Source organism: Aulostomus chinensis, chromosome 2 (assembly GCF_037954235.1).
Source record: "Aulostomus chinensis isolate RoL2024-O1b breed Wild chromosome 2, RoL_Achi_v1.0, whole genome shotgun sequence".
NCBI classification, from domain to species: Eukaryota; Metazoa; Chordata; class Actinopteri; order Syngnathiformes; family Aulostomidae; genus Aulostomus; species Aulostomus chinensis.
In genome coordinates this window covers 14,451,509-14,467,291 of record NC_141321.1, presented here as the reverse complement: position 1 = coordinate 14,467,291, position 15,783 = coordinate 14,451,509, and the positions used below count along the sequence as shown (strand labels likewise).

The 15,783-nt window shown below is 42.4% G+C and overlaps 1 protein-coding gene across 8 annotated transcripts in view; it reads right to left on the bottom strand.

Annotated features, from left to right (window-relative positions):
• Positions 1-15,783, bottom strand: part of baz2ba (bromodomain adjacent to zinc finger domain, 2Ba) — a 72,840-nt gene that overhangs the window by 8,709 nt on the left and 48,348 nt on the right. For 4 of the 8 annotated variants that reach the window (XM_086180524.1, XM_086180517.1, XM_086180549.1 and 1 more), the window contains 16 exons: positions 14,125-14,757; positions 10,441-11,191; positions 9,364-9,633; positions 7,817-7,877; positions 7,585-7,693; positions 6,763-6,864; positions 6,012-6,234; positions 5,372-5,464; positions 4,574-4,635; positions 4,226-4,291; positions 3,516-3,581; positions 3,291-3,335; positions 2,990-3,016; positions 1,166-1,231; positions 694-834; positions 4-258 (listed from right to left, as the gene is read on the bottom strand). In XM_086180524.1, the coding sequence (XP_086036650.1) occupies positions 4-258; positions 694-834; positions 1,166-1,231; positions 2,990-3,016; positions 3,291-3,335; positions 3,516-3,581; positions 4,226-4,291; positions 4,574-4,635; positions 5,372-5,464; positions 6,012-6,234; positions 6,763-6,864; positions 7,585-7,693; positions 7,817-7,877; positions 9,364-9,633; positions 10,441-11,191; positions 14,125-14,757 (2,970 nt within the window). The remainder of the gene's footprint in view (positions 1-3; positions 259-693; positions 835-1,165; positions 1,232-2,989; positions 3,017-3,290; positions 3,336-3,515; positions 3,582-4,225; positions 4,292-4,573; positions 4,636-5,371; positions 5,465-6,011; positions 6,235-6,762; positions 6,865-7,584; positions 7,694-7,816; positions 7,878-9,363; positions 9,634-10,440; positions 11,192-14,124; positions 14,758-15,783) is intronic. The other 4 variants (XM_086180541.1, XM_086180567.1, XM_086180545.1 and 1 more) reach the window with 2 other exon arrangements.

Here is a 15,783-nt window from a genome sequence, read left to right as displayed (position 1 = left end):
TACCTTCTGTCCCGGAGGCAAACCAGGATCACAAACTGCCAGTGAAAGTAGTTTAACTAGAAGATCTTGAACTTGGCCCATGCTGTCACCGACGTTGAGCAAACCCTCCTGCAGCATACCCAGAGTAGGGACATCCACATTCAAGTCCAGCCCTAAAACCTTCCCGAAGCCCCGCAGGAACTGCATCAGCATCAAGCAGTCAGAAACGGCACGTCCGGGTAAGATCAGCCCCGGGATCCGGGAAAAATCAGGGAGAGCCTGGAAGAGGGGAAAAAGGGTTTAAAATAAGTGGACTGTATTAATTGTTTTTGTTATTGATATCACATGTGTTATTGTGATTAAACTCCAACATATGAAGTATAGTAAATAATGTTGCAACTGACAAAAGATGAAATAAAGCATACTAATAATCCAGTGCATTTCAATGTATAGAGATTCCATCTCTATGATGCAGTACTCATTTTTAGCCACTTGAGGGCACACTCTTCCAAAAAATAAAAATACTACAGTCTTGTAACTAATGATGACCATCAAGTAAATGTTACCAGTCGTCTCCTTGAATCTATGTATTTACGGGCACTTAAATGGGATAAACAAACAAAAAATCACTGTATTGAAAGTAAAATATCTGTTTTTGCTCAGCGGGATTCCAAAGCAGTCAGTATACAGCGGATTAGCGACTATCTTAACTACCTTGTGATCAGACAGACACATATCTTCATTTGGCTTCTTCAGCTCCCTCGCTATCTCCAACTCCAGCCTCCGTTGCTCCAGTTTACGCTCTTTGTTCAGGCGTTTCTCATCCCTTTTTTCCTGCCGCAAGCGCTCGCGCTCCTAGAGAGTCCAAAATTCAAGGGAGCATTAGAAGGAAAAGTAAGTCTGTGTGTGTGTGTGTGTGTGTGTGTGTGAGTGTGAAAACAGACAAGGAGGTTTACTTTGCTTAGCAGTATTAAAATTCAGTGTAATGCTGCTGTGCGTTCAAAGGAAAAGTGCTTGAGGGCCACAATCTTTTGACTTGGTAAGTGTGTAGAAAAAATGAATGGAGGGAAAAGGGTACAAAAAGCAGAGAAAGTGGGGAATCCAACCGGGGAATAATGGCTAAGGCTCTTTTTATGGAGTGGACTGTGTGTGTGCATCTGCATTTATTTGTGTGCCTGTGGACTACCTCTGCTTTCTTGCGAGCCTCAACAGCCTTCATCAGCATAACATGCTGCCTCCTCCTCTCTCTCTCCTAGAGTGGCAAAAAAAACAGAGGCACATTAACAAGCACACATTGCACATTAACTAGTCAAGGCCAACTAGATGTAGCATGTATTCATGTAAAAACTGTGACGCTCTGAATTCAATAGAGGCACCATAATGGAACAAACACAAAACGATGCTTCACATGTATACACTTTCACATGTATGGTGGAAGCATAAGTGAAGAGTACAGTAGTACGATGACAACCAAAAAGCAACACAGAGATGCGATACATAGTAGATGTGATGACAGGCTCAAAAAAGAGAAGCAGCTGCAATCAGTGACGGCGTTTCTAAACTAAAGCTGACAGAACAAAAGCAACAAAATACTGGTTGCCAGAAGTCTTCTGACATGCCACAGCGAAATTATCCAAATAACAATTTCTTTCACAATGCTGATGTTTGTTTGGTACATTACTAATAATATTTGGTGAGGGGACGACACAGGAATGGATGGTAAAAGAAGCCACAAACAGAGTGGTTCCATCTCAGTGGTTCTGGCAGGTTAAGTATTAGCACAGTATGTGATTGCTGAGGATGAGACATCTATGTTGTTCTTTGGTGCATGATACACAATCTACCACGAAAGGCCACAAGAATCACCAGCGACTGACTATCATTTTATTTGATCTCTTTAGGATTCCCCCTCTGCGGTATCAGCCTGTCATTCTCTCTGTGATCCACCAAAAAGACACAATAGCCACTATTAGGGCTTGCCAAGGACATTTCCAGCAAATAGAGACTAAAATGGGCTGGCTGTGAGGAGCATTTTATCATTGTGATACACAAAACAGGCCCAATGCCAGGCGCTCTGCTACACTGTTTGTATGTTCGTATCGGTTTGATATTGCTTCACATGAAAACCTTCAAAAAGGACAACAATTCTGTGGCATTTTCTTTTTTTGCTTATCATGGCATGGTTTTATGACATTGGAATAAAGTTTCCTAGGAATATAGCAGACGTATGTATGGGGCTGACTGAACAACTCCCCGTGGAGGAGACAAGCACACCTTTAGATTCAGCTGTGAGTGTATGAGTGAGACGGGCTACAAGCAGGAAGCCAGGCCAAAATAAAACGCTACACAGAACCATATTTGTCCCCATGGTGGGATAGATTATACTGATGTTGACTAAACCAAACAATTGTGCCGTTCCATGAACCAAACTCTTGCCTGCAAGCATCTCCACCATGAAGACAAAATGATTCATGGTAACTCTTTTCATTCGTTGTGCAGAGTACAGGAACAGTGAATGACAGAGAGGCTGGGATGGGGCAGGTTAAAGTCCAGCACTCTGTGGACTGCAGAACAGATGCACGGACGAACAGACACAAGCTCGATGTCTGGGCCAAATCGTGAAGCACTCATGGGTAACACAGGCTACTCCAATACAACAGTTAGACAATGTATGTGATGGATGGAAACTCCTCGAGTGCACTTTGAGACAGTGAGTGTGGATTGGCTAGCAGTCTTTGCAATGCATTCTGAGTAGAAGGAGGGGGGGGGGGGATGGGGGAGGGGGACAGAACTGCCTGGCCACTGTGACAGGGTCAGTTGTCCCTCAGGACGAGCAGATGGAGGCAGCATACTGACTCGTTTTCTCTTTTGTTGGTTTTGCTGGAAAGCCATGCAGAAGAATGTAGTATGACAGCAGCCAGTGCTACACTTAATGCATTGCTATGACAACCATAACACAACCAGTTACACGATGCAGGTGTTAGATGTACAAAAATAAACATACCCATACCATATCTAGTCTATGCCTCTCCAACTCCTGGCAGAGAGAGTTGGCAAAATATTATGGAACAGAAGTAATATCCAATACCAATAAGCATGGCGTTTAATCAAGAGACTTTCATTAACGTAGGTCATTAACCACTTACATTTACACAAATCACACATGTCTGCATTTAATAGACAAAATATACTTCTACAAACACACATACACACAACTTCACATTCTTATTCAAAGGAAGTTTGAGTTAAATATTTTATTCAGCAGTAGCTATTACTTTTAAGAGGCTGAAGTTGTTGAAGTGAGCACCTACCTGGTGTTTCAAAATCTCAGCCTGCTGTCTCCTCAACTCTTTCTCCTGCAGAAAAAGAGAAGATGAGGGAAAAATCAAGGTGCTTCCATAGTGCCAATTACATGAAAATCACCACAGACTGAGCCTATTTTAAAGGGCCAGCTATTTCTCGAGCCCCACACCATCATAAACATGCTACTGTGCATCCACCGTAATGATACATCTATCTATTTAAAACAAACATACCTTTATCCGTTTTTCAGCCTCCAATATTTTAGCATTGGCAGCTTCCTCCTTCTTTTTCCGCTTCGCCTATGAATAAAGATGAAGGTCAAGAATCACAGACAGACACACATCAATCTGTCTTGGATGAGGGCTTTGCTGCACTTCAGCTGATTGTTTGCAGTTTTCTGGTTTGAGCAAAGATTTCATGCTCCCGAATGCCAGTCAAATTTGTAAAACACAGCCAATGAATAATGTATCTCTTTAACACGTAATTGTGAAAATGTTGAAGCCTCCCGTTAAGAGTGGCTTGTCAACCGTGTCAACTCAAAATTGATTTAGTCCTGCTAAAACACTTTGAAGCTCCCACAGTACAATTGTGTGAGTCAGTGGATGCGTGTGCTTTTGTGCGTGTGGAAAACAGCACCTTTTTTTCCCCTCGACCCACTTATGCTAAACTGTTACTGTTGTTTGATGAAAAAAAAAGACTTTTCTGTCCAATTTAAATAAGGTCTGAAGAGGCACCAACAGCCATTTTAATATTCAACAGCCGTCAAGCAAGACCAATTTAGCATTAGTTCCATGTGGAATTATGCCTAAGAAGACGCAACTCCTCCAATGCATGCTGCTGTTCAGTAATGAGCTTTAGGAAGATTAAAACACTATAGACTGAGGGGCTGCAGCAATCCAGGAATGTTCTGCTTAATCAGGTGCTGCTGGATCAGATTCTGTACCTCCAAAATTTGCTGTGCCCTGAGTTCCTTCTCCATCCGAATCTGCTGAATACGCTTGATCTTTTCCTGTGAAGAAAAAAAAAAGAAACAGAAATCTCTTAATATTTCAGACACTGGAAAACATCCTCAGATAAAATCACTTTCCAATCACTCAGTTCCTGTTGGGGCGGGCAAAGAGACACAACAATACTTTAAGTACTAGCAGTAATGATGATAACTGTAAAGCCTCACAAAAGAACCATTCAGCATTTCTGGTAGTGCTCACAGGGACTACGTGTTTCAGGACATCTTAGATAAGGGAGAGAGGAAAGAAAAAGATTTGTCAGCACACATATAGAGAAAACCCACCTGCTGCTTGAGTATCTTGATTTGCTCTTTTTGCTTCCGTCTCTCCTCCGCTGCCATGATAGCTACAAGATAAAGTCAGATTTATATTTTTATTAGCCATAAAACTGACCTATGCATTCATAGTCTTTTTTTGAGATAATTACAACACTCTCATTGAAATCAGAATGTATTGTTTCACACAAGAATGAGAATGCTTGAATTAAGATCTATGGTACACACAAGATTACTTTACTATATTTTAACATTGTGCTCTATAAAAAAAACACACACACACACACACTTGCGGGTTTCAAAGCTTGAATTTATCTTTAAAATGGTGCATGCCAACAAGTGGCTAACTGAGACTACGGAGGCTGTCACTGACGATAAACACCTTAACCCTGGAAATAGAAGAAGTGAGAGGCTAGCTGCGGTGATCCTGAAGTACTCCCTCTGCCGTGTAGTTAGTTCATGTTCCTGTACAGGTCTTAACCCTGTCTGTTGTGAGGTGACCACTGGTTCTCAGCAAACAGCACATCTGTGATTTATTGTACTTAAAGTTTTGGGGTTTTCAGTGCATTTTATATTTTTGAGAAACCATAAACTTTCCCTGTGTGAGGACCAAGCACAGTCTCGGCCCTTAATTAAACTATATCAGTGTGTTGTACCCAGAAAGAATATTAAAGCTTATGTTTTGAGGAAATAAATAAGCAAATATACAGACTGAACCTGTGCACAAACACACTGACTGAAAACGTCATTCTTGGCCTAGAAGGACAAATGACTGTCTTGTTAGCAGCACGAAAAAAACGAGTTTACCTTGCTGTTTCCGAGCTTCTTTGGCTGCACGTGCCAGTGCCTGCTTTTCCAGTTTTCTCATCAGTTTCATCTGGGCTGCCTGTCGGGCTATTTCTGCACATGCAGGAAGAAAGGTATTATCCATGAGAAGTTTCCAGAGAATACCTAAAATGATGCTGAAGCCTGACAGGGTGTGTTTGATTAACATCATTAACATCATCTTCAGGTTTGGAAAATTCAGATGCAAATTGGAGACATTGGTACTTAAAACCCCTTTTTTTTGCTCACAAGAAAAGTGCATGTAATCTTTGAGCTGAGATTTTCCAATCTCCATGACTAAAACCATTTCACACCGGCTACAACTGTTGATATAATTCTATCAGGCCGTGGTGCTATAAAAGATGCTTTTACTTTGTAATCCCTCTCCAACATAAGGACTTCTGTTACTGTAAAAGCCACAAAAACATTCTGACTCATCTTCAAAAATATCTGTCTATTTCTACACAAGGAATGGATTGGTATAACAAGACTGACAGAAAAATAATGTTCTCCATATAGTCACAATAAAAAAATGTTACTTTCCTTTCACCTCTATAACAAGAGCTTGTTAATGGCACCTCACTCAGACAAACATCTTTCAAGGCTCATTTCCTCTGCTTACCTTGAGCTTCTAATTTTCGCAGAAGTTTGACCTCACTGGGACTGGGGCCCTCTGGTGCTAGTGGATCGCCCACATTCGGGGGACGTCCCTTCCTCCGTCGGCTAGCTTTGGCACTTTCGGCCGCTAACTGACGCTCAGAATTTGGGGGGCGACCCCTTCGACCTTCCATGGCCAAAATACGAGGAATGACCTCCTCTTCCTTCAGCAGGCTCCACTGTAAACCCTAAAGAGCAACAAAAAAAAAAGTAGAAAAAGAGAGTTTGGGAGGTGGCAACAGTAAAGCAACTTGACAAACAAAAGTTTATATGACTGAGGAACAACTTAACCATCAACTAGATTGTGACATACAAAAATAATGTTGAATTATATATCATGTCTTCTATCATAGATTGTAAAAAGCTAAATAAACTTTATAATAAATTATCAGTTCCCTGTCCCTTCAGCTCTGGATTTGCTAATTCTATTCTCTCTACTCTGGTTCCAATAATACATAACCATCCATTTCCTAGTTTATCTCTTTGTATCACAGAAACATAAGATGGCAAATATCACTGGTCACCTGTGGAAATAATGTCATCTGATTATTACATTCCTCCATGCACAGTGAGAGATCTAGGAGCTACAACTATTGAGCGTTGATTCCTATTCCTGGCCTAACAGTGACTGCTGCATGAAGCTCTGCCTGCCGCTAGATGAACAGGGATCAAGGAGAGAGGAGAGAGACAGAGAGAGAGAGATGAAAGGCAGTCACCTGGGGTCCTTCTCTGGCTTCATAGAAGTCACCAACCCTTATCTTTGCACTGAAGCTAAAATTATCACGCGTGATGCCACTTATTCCATTTCTGGATAGATACTACAGAAGAGAAAATAATAATGGCGTTGGTTTAGGCAGAAAAAAAGGCGAAATTAGCGACATTGAAAAGCAACTGGGAGGCACTACTGGATTGGAGGAAGGTTAGAGTGTGCATCTGTGCAGTCCTGCTAATCATGATAAAAGCCAGGGGACAAGAAAACAAAACAAAAAAAAAAAAAAGAGTAAAAGCTCTCACGAAAGAAAAACTGTTCTGACCTTGGGGTGCTCAATTCTGGCCCATTCTTATTCATCAATTGCCATGTTAGGCTTTTGGCTGCCAGCTGACTGAGTCGACATTTTTCTGTTTGAACTTCTGCTCTCGGAGGCAGTTGTGACAATCAGTGTACGAACAAAATGGGGCCAAAGCTGTGCATCCCAACGCTAACCATTAATCTTTTTTTTTTTTTTTTGGAAAGGGAGAGGTGGAAAAATGTGGCACAAGAAGTGAATCTAAGAATATCATCTCTCACTATTAGGGTCACAGAAAGCGGGGGGGGGGGGGGGGGGGGTGGAGGAGTGCAGCTGGAGCAAAAGCATAAATCATATAAAACAAATCCTGATGCACAAGCATGTGTTTGAGTAATGTAGATGGGCAGAGTTTAAATGATCCAAATTGATATCCTTTTATGACCAATCACAACTGCCCATCTATTTTGCTTCCAAACATTTGCCTCTGTATCACAGCTGTAGACAACGCTGCAGCACTGTTGGGCAGGGTACCTTCATCACATCTGGATACTGTCTTAGTTTCTTGCCACACGGGCCGTAGTAGGCCACCTCGCCCTGCGGCCGCCCTGCCACTGTTTTGATTCTTGTTTCCCTTCGCCACCTTTAAGAAGGAAAACACAGCAAAGATTCATGAAAGAGTATATTTTAACAGTCAAAGGCGAAGTGAAGTGACTTTTGTGAGTCGCACAGAGGAACTTAAGTTCTTTCAGCCTCTTGAACATACCCCAACTCCAGAGGTATCATCAACTCCTTCTCATCCATTACCCGCTTCCTCTTCCCTAAGCCTGTGGAGGAGCAGAGTTTAGTCATCACTTTGTCAGCAAATAAACCTCACACATACAGGAATGACAATTCAAGCCTGTGAAAGTACAGGAATCAAGTATCATATAAAGCAGTTTTGATATGAGATATCTAATATTTCTGGCTTCATCCATCTTAAGAGATGGAATTTTATTATTTAGACAAAGATGTCCTTTATACTAATGTTTTCTAAGGGTTAAGTCAGACTCTCTGGTACATAAGACAGAGCAGTGAGAAAGTGGTAAGTTAAAAGTGTTATGATGAGGAGGATATAAACTGGCTATTATTTTCTTTCAGGCTGCATTACTGATGGATTTTAAAACTTGTTTTTTTTCCATCAACGCCTTAGTTAATGACCGTCATAAGCATGAGGGGAGGCCCACCACTGCAACACAATGAATCCACTGATACACCGTCACATCAATTTCATCATTTGATGTTATTACAGAACAAATTCTCTTGCTTGTGCTCCCTGTTAGTGTTTTTGCTTGTTTATTGATGCCAGTGCAACAGAGGATTTAAGTTGAGTCTTATTAAAGTCCCATTAGCTCAAATTCTCCATGTCAACAGTTTGATTATGTATCAGTGAATTTATCTGTGCAGTGGGCATTAATAAAAATGGAAAATACTATGAGGTTTTTTTGTTTTCAGCATTGAGAGAATACTATAATTTTCAAACCTGCAGTGATAAAAATCTCCAGAAAATCTTGACGCATTTAATAGTTGTACTCAAAAGATTTTACTTTGTTTGGAATATAAGATAAAGGTTATATACATTTTATGAAACATGAACATTTAGTCTTTTCTCTGTAAAGTAATGCTGTTGAGAAGTAATAATAATAATTATTATTATTATATTTATTAGTATTAATAATAATAACAACAATAATAATAATTATTGTTGTTGTTGTTATCATTATAAATATAGTAATAATAATACCTGCAATGAAAAAAATACACTCCTGATATACATCTCACCACAAGAGTGAACACCAAATGACATGTTCTAATGCCATTTTAGAAAAGCAGAGTGGAGGAAAGACTGGAATGTCTGGTTGGAATATTCCTGGCAAGCTTCTTGTGTCCTATTTTCTCAGAGCTGGGTTATCTCTGCACATTGATAATGTTGTGCCAAAACAGTTGTCAGGGCTCTTAGGCATGCCCCTACAGGACCTGGGAGCTCCGGTTAGACCAACTTCCTGCTTCTCTAAAAGTAACAATTCCTCCTCAGTCATCTGATGGTGACAGGATATTGTGTTATTCAAGAGAAGAGGCCATGCTTTAGTTGTATGCTATAGCCTTCTTTGTGGTATTTGTACAAGGCTTGGGATGAAATTAACATCTGCTGTATGCAACAGGACAGTACAAAGTACAGGAGAAATAGCAAATTGCTCTTGAATGAGGTCAGACTAAATCCATTTTTCATCCCTCATTTTCACAGTTTCTGAGTCAGACTTTTGAACACATTACCTAACGGAGAGGCGAGGCTGTAGGAGGAAGAGCCTGGAGAGCTGTGATAGGCCAAGGCACTGGAGCTGGTGACAATGGTGGGCGTCTTGATGACCTGCAGGTTGAGAGGGGAGCAGCTGGTGGCTGTGTGATTGGTTGAGGTGTTCAGTAGTTCTGGGCCTTTGGTTTGCCTGCGGGGAGTCATCTCCTTCTTAGATGATCCAGACGGCAGAAGCTTTAACTCCTTCACTTTCTTCCCGGAGATGTCACTGTCTGAGTTGCTGTCAGACTCTGAAATGAGAAACCAGGACTTCAGAGAGGAACTGATAGGTGGAAACAAATTACTTTTGTATTTAGAGGATTTCAGCTGATGGAAACTTGGATTAATTAGACTAGTTAATTTATTAATTAGTCAAAGAATAATCAGAAACCTTTTCTTTAAAATGATCAACCATTTAAGTAACTTTTCAAGCAAAACCCTGAACTTGATAACAGCTTCTCATTTGTGAGGATTTGCTGTTTTCTTTGTTGTATATGAAAATAAATTGATTATTCTTGGGCTGTGGATTAATTAGCACATTATTGATTAGGGAAATATGAAAGCCATCCATCCATCCATTTTCTACCGGTTATAAGGGTCACGGGGGGCTTTGAGCCTATCCCAGCAGCCTTCGGGTGAGAGGCGGGGTTCACCCATCGCAGGGCCAACACATGGAGACAGACAACCATTCACACTCACAGTCACACCGACAGTCAATTTAGAGTATCAATCAGCCTCGTCCCCTCTTGATGTCTTTGGACTGTGGCCGGAATACCCGGAGAGAACTCACACAGGAACAGGGAGAACATGCAAACTCCACACTGAAAGATGTGTTCGGGACTCGAACCTGGAACCTTCTTGCTGTGAGGCGACAGTGCTAGCCACTGCACCACTATGCCGCCCAAATATGAAAGCAATTTTAATAATTTTCAAAAATGATAAGTCAATCAAAAGAAAAAAACAATTTGATTAATGATACTATGTGATGAACACAGTCAGAATACTGAAATTCCATAAATTGTGAAAGCTATCCTATTCATGGTCAGAAAAATACCAACCTGACAGACTGTCATCCGAGTCCTCCTCATCCTCCTCCTCTTCAAGGTCATCGTCCTCATCATCATCATCATCTCCTGATTCATCAGATTCCTTGTTAGCAGGGAGTCCAGCTGTAGGGTTACAAGTCCCAGGGAGTCCCACCCCAGGAATTCCGACACCAGGGATGCTAACTCCTGGAATTCCAATTCCAGATTCTCCTCCACGAAACAGATCAACTAAAGACTGCACCAGATGGTTCTGAGAGAAGCCCTTCCAGGCAGCTAAAGGCCCTGTCTGTCCCTGTCCTTGTCCCAGCCCAGCTGTCTGTCCTTTACCCTTTGGGGTCTTGGTCTTTCTCGGTACATGGCCTGTGGCATGGGGTGAGGTAGTGGGGGGCGGTGACGGAAGCCCAGCCTGGGCAGTTGCTTGGGTCCTACTCGCCCCTGTGCTCAGATTAACAGGCATCGACCCAGCATCAGAGTCGCACTGAGGGGGCTTGCCTTGAGAGGCAGAGTCTTTGCGAGGTTTGGTGATGAGGGCCAAAGGTGCGTCCTGAGTGGTGCTTTGGATGACTCCATTAGGGTGATGGGGTTCGGGAAGCCCCAGCAGGGCACTCGAGAGGAAGAGGTTGGAGTGATTGTTCTGAGGTGGAGGAGGCGGAGCGGGTGGCAATGGTGATGAAGACAGAGACTTCCTCTTGGGAGACTTGTTTGGCCCCTGCTGCTGCTTCTTCAGCTCAGCTGGGAATGTCTGCCCTTGGGACATGAAAGTCTGGGAACAGAGGAGGAGGAGGAGAGGGGCAGAGAACAAGGAGAGGCAGGGAGTCAAGAGCAGGGAGGGTGAGGGAAAGGCAAAATGAGAGGAACAATGAAAGGTCAGAAAAAAATTAGAAAAGAAATGGGACAAAGTGGACTTGCTCTAGCTGTCAGTTTGAATCAGTGTTGATTGTTTGAGCAGGTGACTACTACAATGCTCAGCACCCTTACAGTTAACTGTGTCTCAGCCCCTTTCTGGGGAACAAAAAGAACATACAAATGCAACAACCATCGGCATTGTACTCGACTACGTTCACAGAACAGACACTGAGTATTTCTCAGAAAATTGTAATTTGTCTGCAGAACTGAAAGGCTTCATCATCTTTTGCAGTTGGGTCTGGTGCTGATGACATTTTTAGTTCAAGCTGTGTTTAAAGCAAAGGCAGGTTAGACTTTAACATTGCACTTTCAACTGAATGTTATATGAAGTGAAACAAAGCAATTTCATAGACCATGAAATACAGTAATACTGCTGAAACCACACGGGGAATTTAGCTCACTGAAAACTTCTCCGGAACAACAGAAAAGGGGAAATGATTTTCATGAAACAAGCTGATCTCAGTAGTTTTGGCTTATTGATTACTATGCTATCATTCATATTTTACTCCTGAAAATAGATTTTTTTTTATAGTATAAAGCAAAGAAAAATGCCAGTTTTATACTGTTTCATCTGGACTGAGCCAAAAACATAAAAAATACATTAAAATGTGTACAGTGCCAGTCTGCCTCAAAATTGTAATGAAACTAAAAGCATTGAACTAAAACCAGACTACTGTAAATCAAATCCATTGCTGTGAAAACCCACAGAAAACCACAAACACATCTAGACACATACAGAACAGAGTCCTACAGTATATATTGGAAGAAGTTTCAATTTGATGCAACACATTTGGACAGCGGTACTCTCATACACTACTTGTCAGAACAGCACAATGATTTCATTCACACACTGAACTGAGAGTTAAGCCTTAGGCAAGATAAAAACAGCTAATGGCTAAAACTCTTCTTCAGTTCAACCAGCTCAGTGCTATCTGTAAAAAAGTGTGAAAAATAAATTCACTCGTGAAGATATTTGACTGTGTGTGAAGCTAAGGGATTTTAATGGTAAACATTTGGCTAGTCCAAACTTTAATTTCACCCCAATAATTACTTGATTAAAAATACTGTCACTTACAATTGCACACTTTGACAAAACCTGTATCAACTTTTGCTGTTAGCATGGGAATTGAAGGTGTCAAACAAATGTATGCGATTCTTTGTGTTAATTATTAAGGTGTGGTTATGCATCAAATCCAAGCCCTAAATTTACTCAAAAAATAGTTTTTCCATCTAAAGTAAATCTCTGATGTTCAGACACATTTTTTAAAGGAACATCCATCCTCTCCACAGCCAGATACCCTTCTCTTCTCTGTGCTGTATTAGGGCATTAAGGCCTACAGCGACCACCTGACTGCTAGTTAGCTTAGCACAATGAATGGTAGTGGGTATAAAGAGTTAGCATACTTGACTCAAAAGTTATACAATTTATTTGGTTTGTCTAAAAGTAATAATTTGTATCATTTCTTGCATGGTTGGCCATTGTTAGTTGTAGCTGTGGTTCAGTTACCAACAAATGTGTTGGCTATATGTCTGCTTCTAGCTTGATAAACTCTCATGATGATTAATTGTTCATTCATAGCTCATAAGATACACAGTTGTCATTATATTAATGAAACAACGAAGACCATATCGGAGAAAAAGCTATTTTGATATTTTTTAACAGAGCTATACTAACACTTCTCGTTCATGACCCTTCATTGTGCTAAGCTACGTAACGGTCTGTTGTTCTTGTGGATCTCGGCTCCCTAATGTAAACACAGAGGAGAGACAGGCACCTATATTCTTGCTTGAAGCTGGCTAGGATGACATCTAAGTGTACTTTCATGACTACCGTAAATTCCGGACGATAGAGCGCACCGTTATGTAAGCCGCAGATGCTTATTTTAGGGAAAAAAATCAACTTTGTACACATATAAGCCGCACCGGTAAATAAGCCGCGGTGCACGGCGGAAACACCTCGGCCGCCCTATCTCGCGTGTTGACCCAGTCTTCCAGAGCATTTTCAAGTCCGGGCCATCTGCTATTATGACCTCTGAAAACTTTTGTCGTCTTTTTGCATTGGGTCAGTTCATCATGTTGCCGCCTCCAGCGTCTCACCATCGATTCGTTTATGCCAAACTTACGTGCTGCAGCTCTATTTCCATCTTTAACCGCCAGATTGATTGCCTTTAACTTGAAAGCTGCATCATAAGCATTCCTTCTTCTGCTCTCCATCTTGAGGGTGAGTACAAATGACTGAAAATATCGTGTGATGCTCTTTTTACACTGCATCGCGGCATGGACTGGACGCTCCAAGTACAGTACTTAGAGAAATTACCATAACATTTGGCTAGGAATTTCCCTAAGTACGGTACTTGGAGCTACCATCAGGAACAATAGGGAATTACTGCCCGCTGCCGCTGCCCGCCACACCCCAGGGTGAAGGTAAAATCCTCGTATAAGACGCACCGGAGTATAAGCCACGGGGCATGAAGCGTCGAAAAAAAGTCGCGGCTTATAGTCCAGAATTTACGGTATTAAATAATTTGAACAGGTTCTAGATTCTCTTTGTTTCTACATCAGTCTCTTGTAAAAGAGGCACTGCAATCATTCATGTTATAGTGTCTCTCAATCAGGTGTCAGGAAAATGAAGACCTACAATACCACACTTCAGTGGATAATAAATATTAGTATAATAGCTGACTTTTTGGATATATTTCTCTTTTCATAGTAATATCCAGTTGGTGTGTCACTTGTGTTGACTGATGTGGTAAAATGATATATTTAGCTGTCTTTATCACATCAGCTTACCTGTTTGAGTCTAAACTCATTGATCTGCGCAAGTGAGGCTTCCAACAGTTTCCTCCTGTTGGCTTTGGCAGCACCAGAAGCAGCATGCTGAGGTGTCTTCAGCGAGGACTTCTGGGGGCTTGTTACAGATGAGGTCAAACCAAAAGGTTTTGGGGAGGTAGACAGTGGGAGCATTGAGCATGGTGGAGAGGGTACAGAGAGGGGCTTGGGAGAGGAGCAGAGGGAGAGGGGCAGGTGCTGTGGGGAGGAGGAGGGCAGAAGCTTGGGAGGTTTGGGAGACGCAGTGCTGGAGAGCGCCTTTGGAGATGTGGTGAGGGCTATGGGGGAGGAAGACGGTGAAGACTCCCCATGGGGCTGAGTGAGGAGTGCCAGGGGCTTCGAGTTGGCAACTAGACCAGTGGACTGAATCACACTGAAGTGTTGCTGTGTCCCCTCGGTCCTGGACCTGTGCAGAGCCAGAGGTGAGGTTTGGGACAGGGCAGGAGGGGAGACAGAGTGGGCCAAGGGAACAAGGGTTGGGGGGTTGGAGGGGATATTTTGGGAGTGCTTGTCTTTCTTGTCCTGGGGGTCTGCTGTGAGGACCCCGGAGAGAGGTCTGTCAGTCTTCTCAGTTCCAGTGATTGGTATCAAAACCTGGGGACAAATGAAACAAAACAGTGGGAACAAAGCACAGCTTTATAATATGATAATTTATTTCAATTAATTCAACGTTTGGGCTTTATTTTATTGAATGAGAAACTTGAGTGCAGTGAAGCTTGCCCAGCGTGGCTGAGTGCACGCTGGCTTCATCCCATATATATACATATGTATGTGTGTGTATATATTTATATATATACATATGTATGTGTGTGTATATATTTATATGTATACATATGTATGTTGGCTGCACGGTGGTGCAGTGGTTAGCACTGTGGCCTCACAGCAAGAAGAGTTCGGGTTCAAGTCCCAGCTCCATCACAGGATCTTTCTGTGTGGAGTTTGCATGTTCTCCCCGTGCCTGCGTGGGTTCTCTCTGGTACTCCAGCTTCCTCCCACAGTCCAAAGACATGCAATTTGGGGACGAGGCTGATTGGATTCTCTAAATTGACTATAGGTATGAATGTGAGTGTGAATGGTTGTTCGTCTCTGTATGTTGGCCCTGCGATGGACTGGCGACCTGTCCAGGGTGAACCCCGCCTCTCGCCTGTAGATGCTTGGATAGGCTCCAGCCCCCCCGCGACCCTTACTAGTAAGGAATAAGCGGAAGATGACGATGGATATGTATGTGTGTGCATATATATATGTGTGGAGGAGGAGGCTGTGGCCTGTGGGTCTCCAGAGGGAGCCGACCAGTACTGGCCAAGCAGTGTGCAGCCATGGTGGTCGCCAAGGCAAAAACCGGGTGAGGAAAAAAGTTTGGTGAGGCCATGGAGAGTGACTATCGGTCGGCTCCGAAAAGGTTCTGGCAAACCGGGGGGGAAGACAGCAACTTGCCCACACTGTTTACAGCGGGAACGGGAGGCTGCTGGTGTCAACTGGGGAGATAATTGAGCGGTGGAAGGAATATTTTGAGGAACACCTCATTCCCACCAACATGTATTCCATGGAAGAAACAGAGTTTGAGGAGTACTGGGGGGGTCATCGTCCAATCTCTGGGCAGTGGCAGTTTAGCAACTCTGT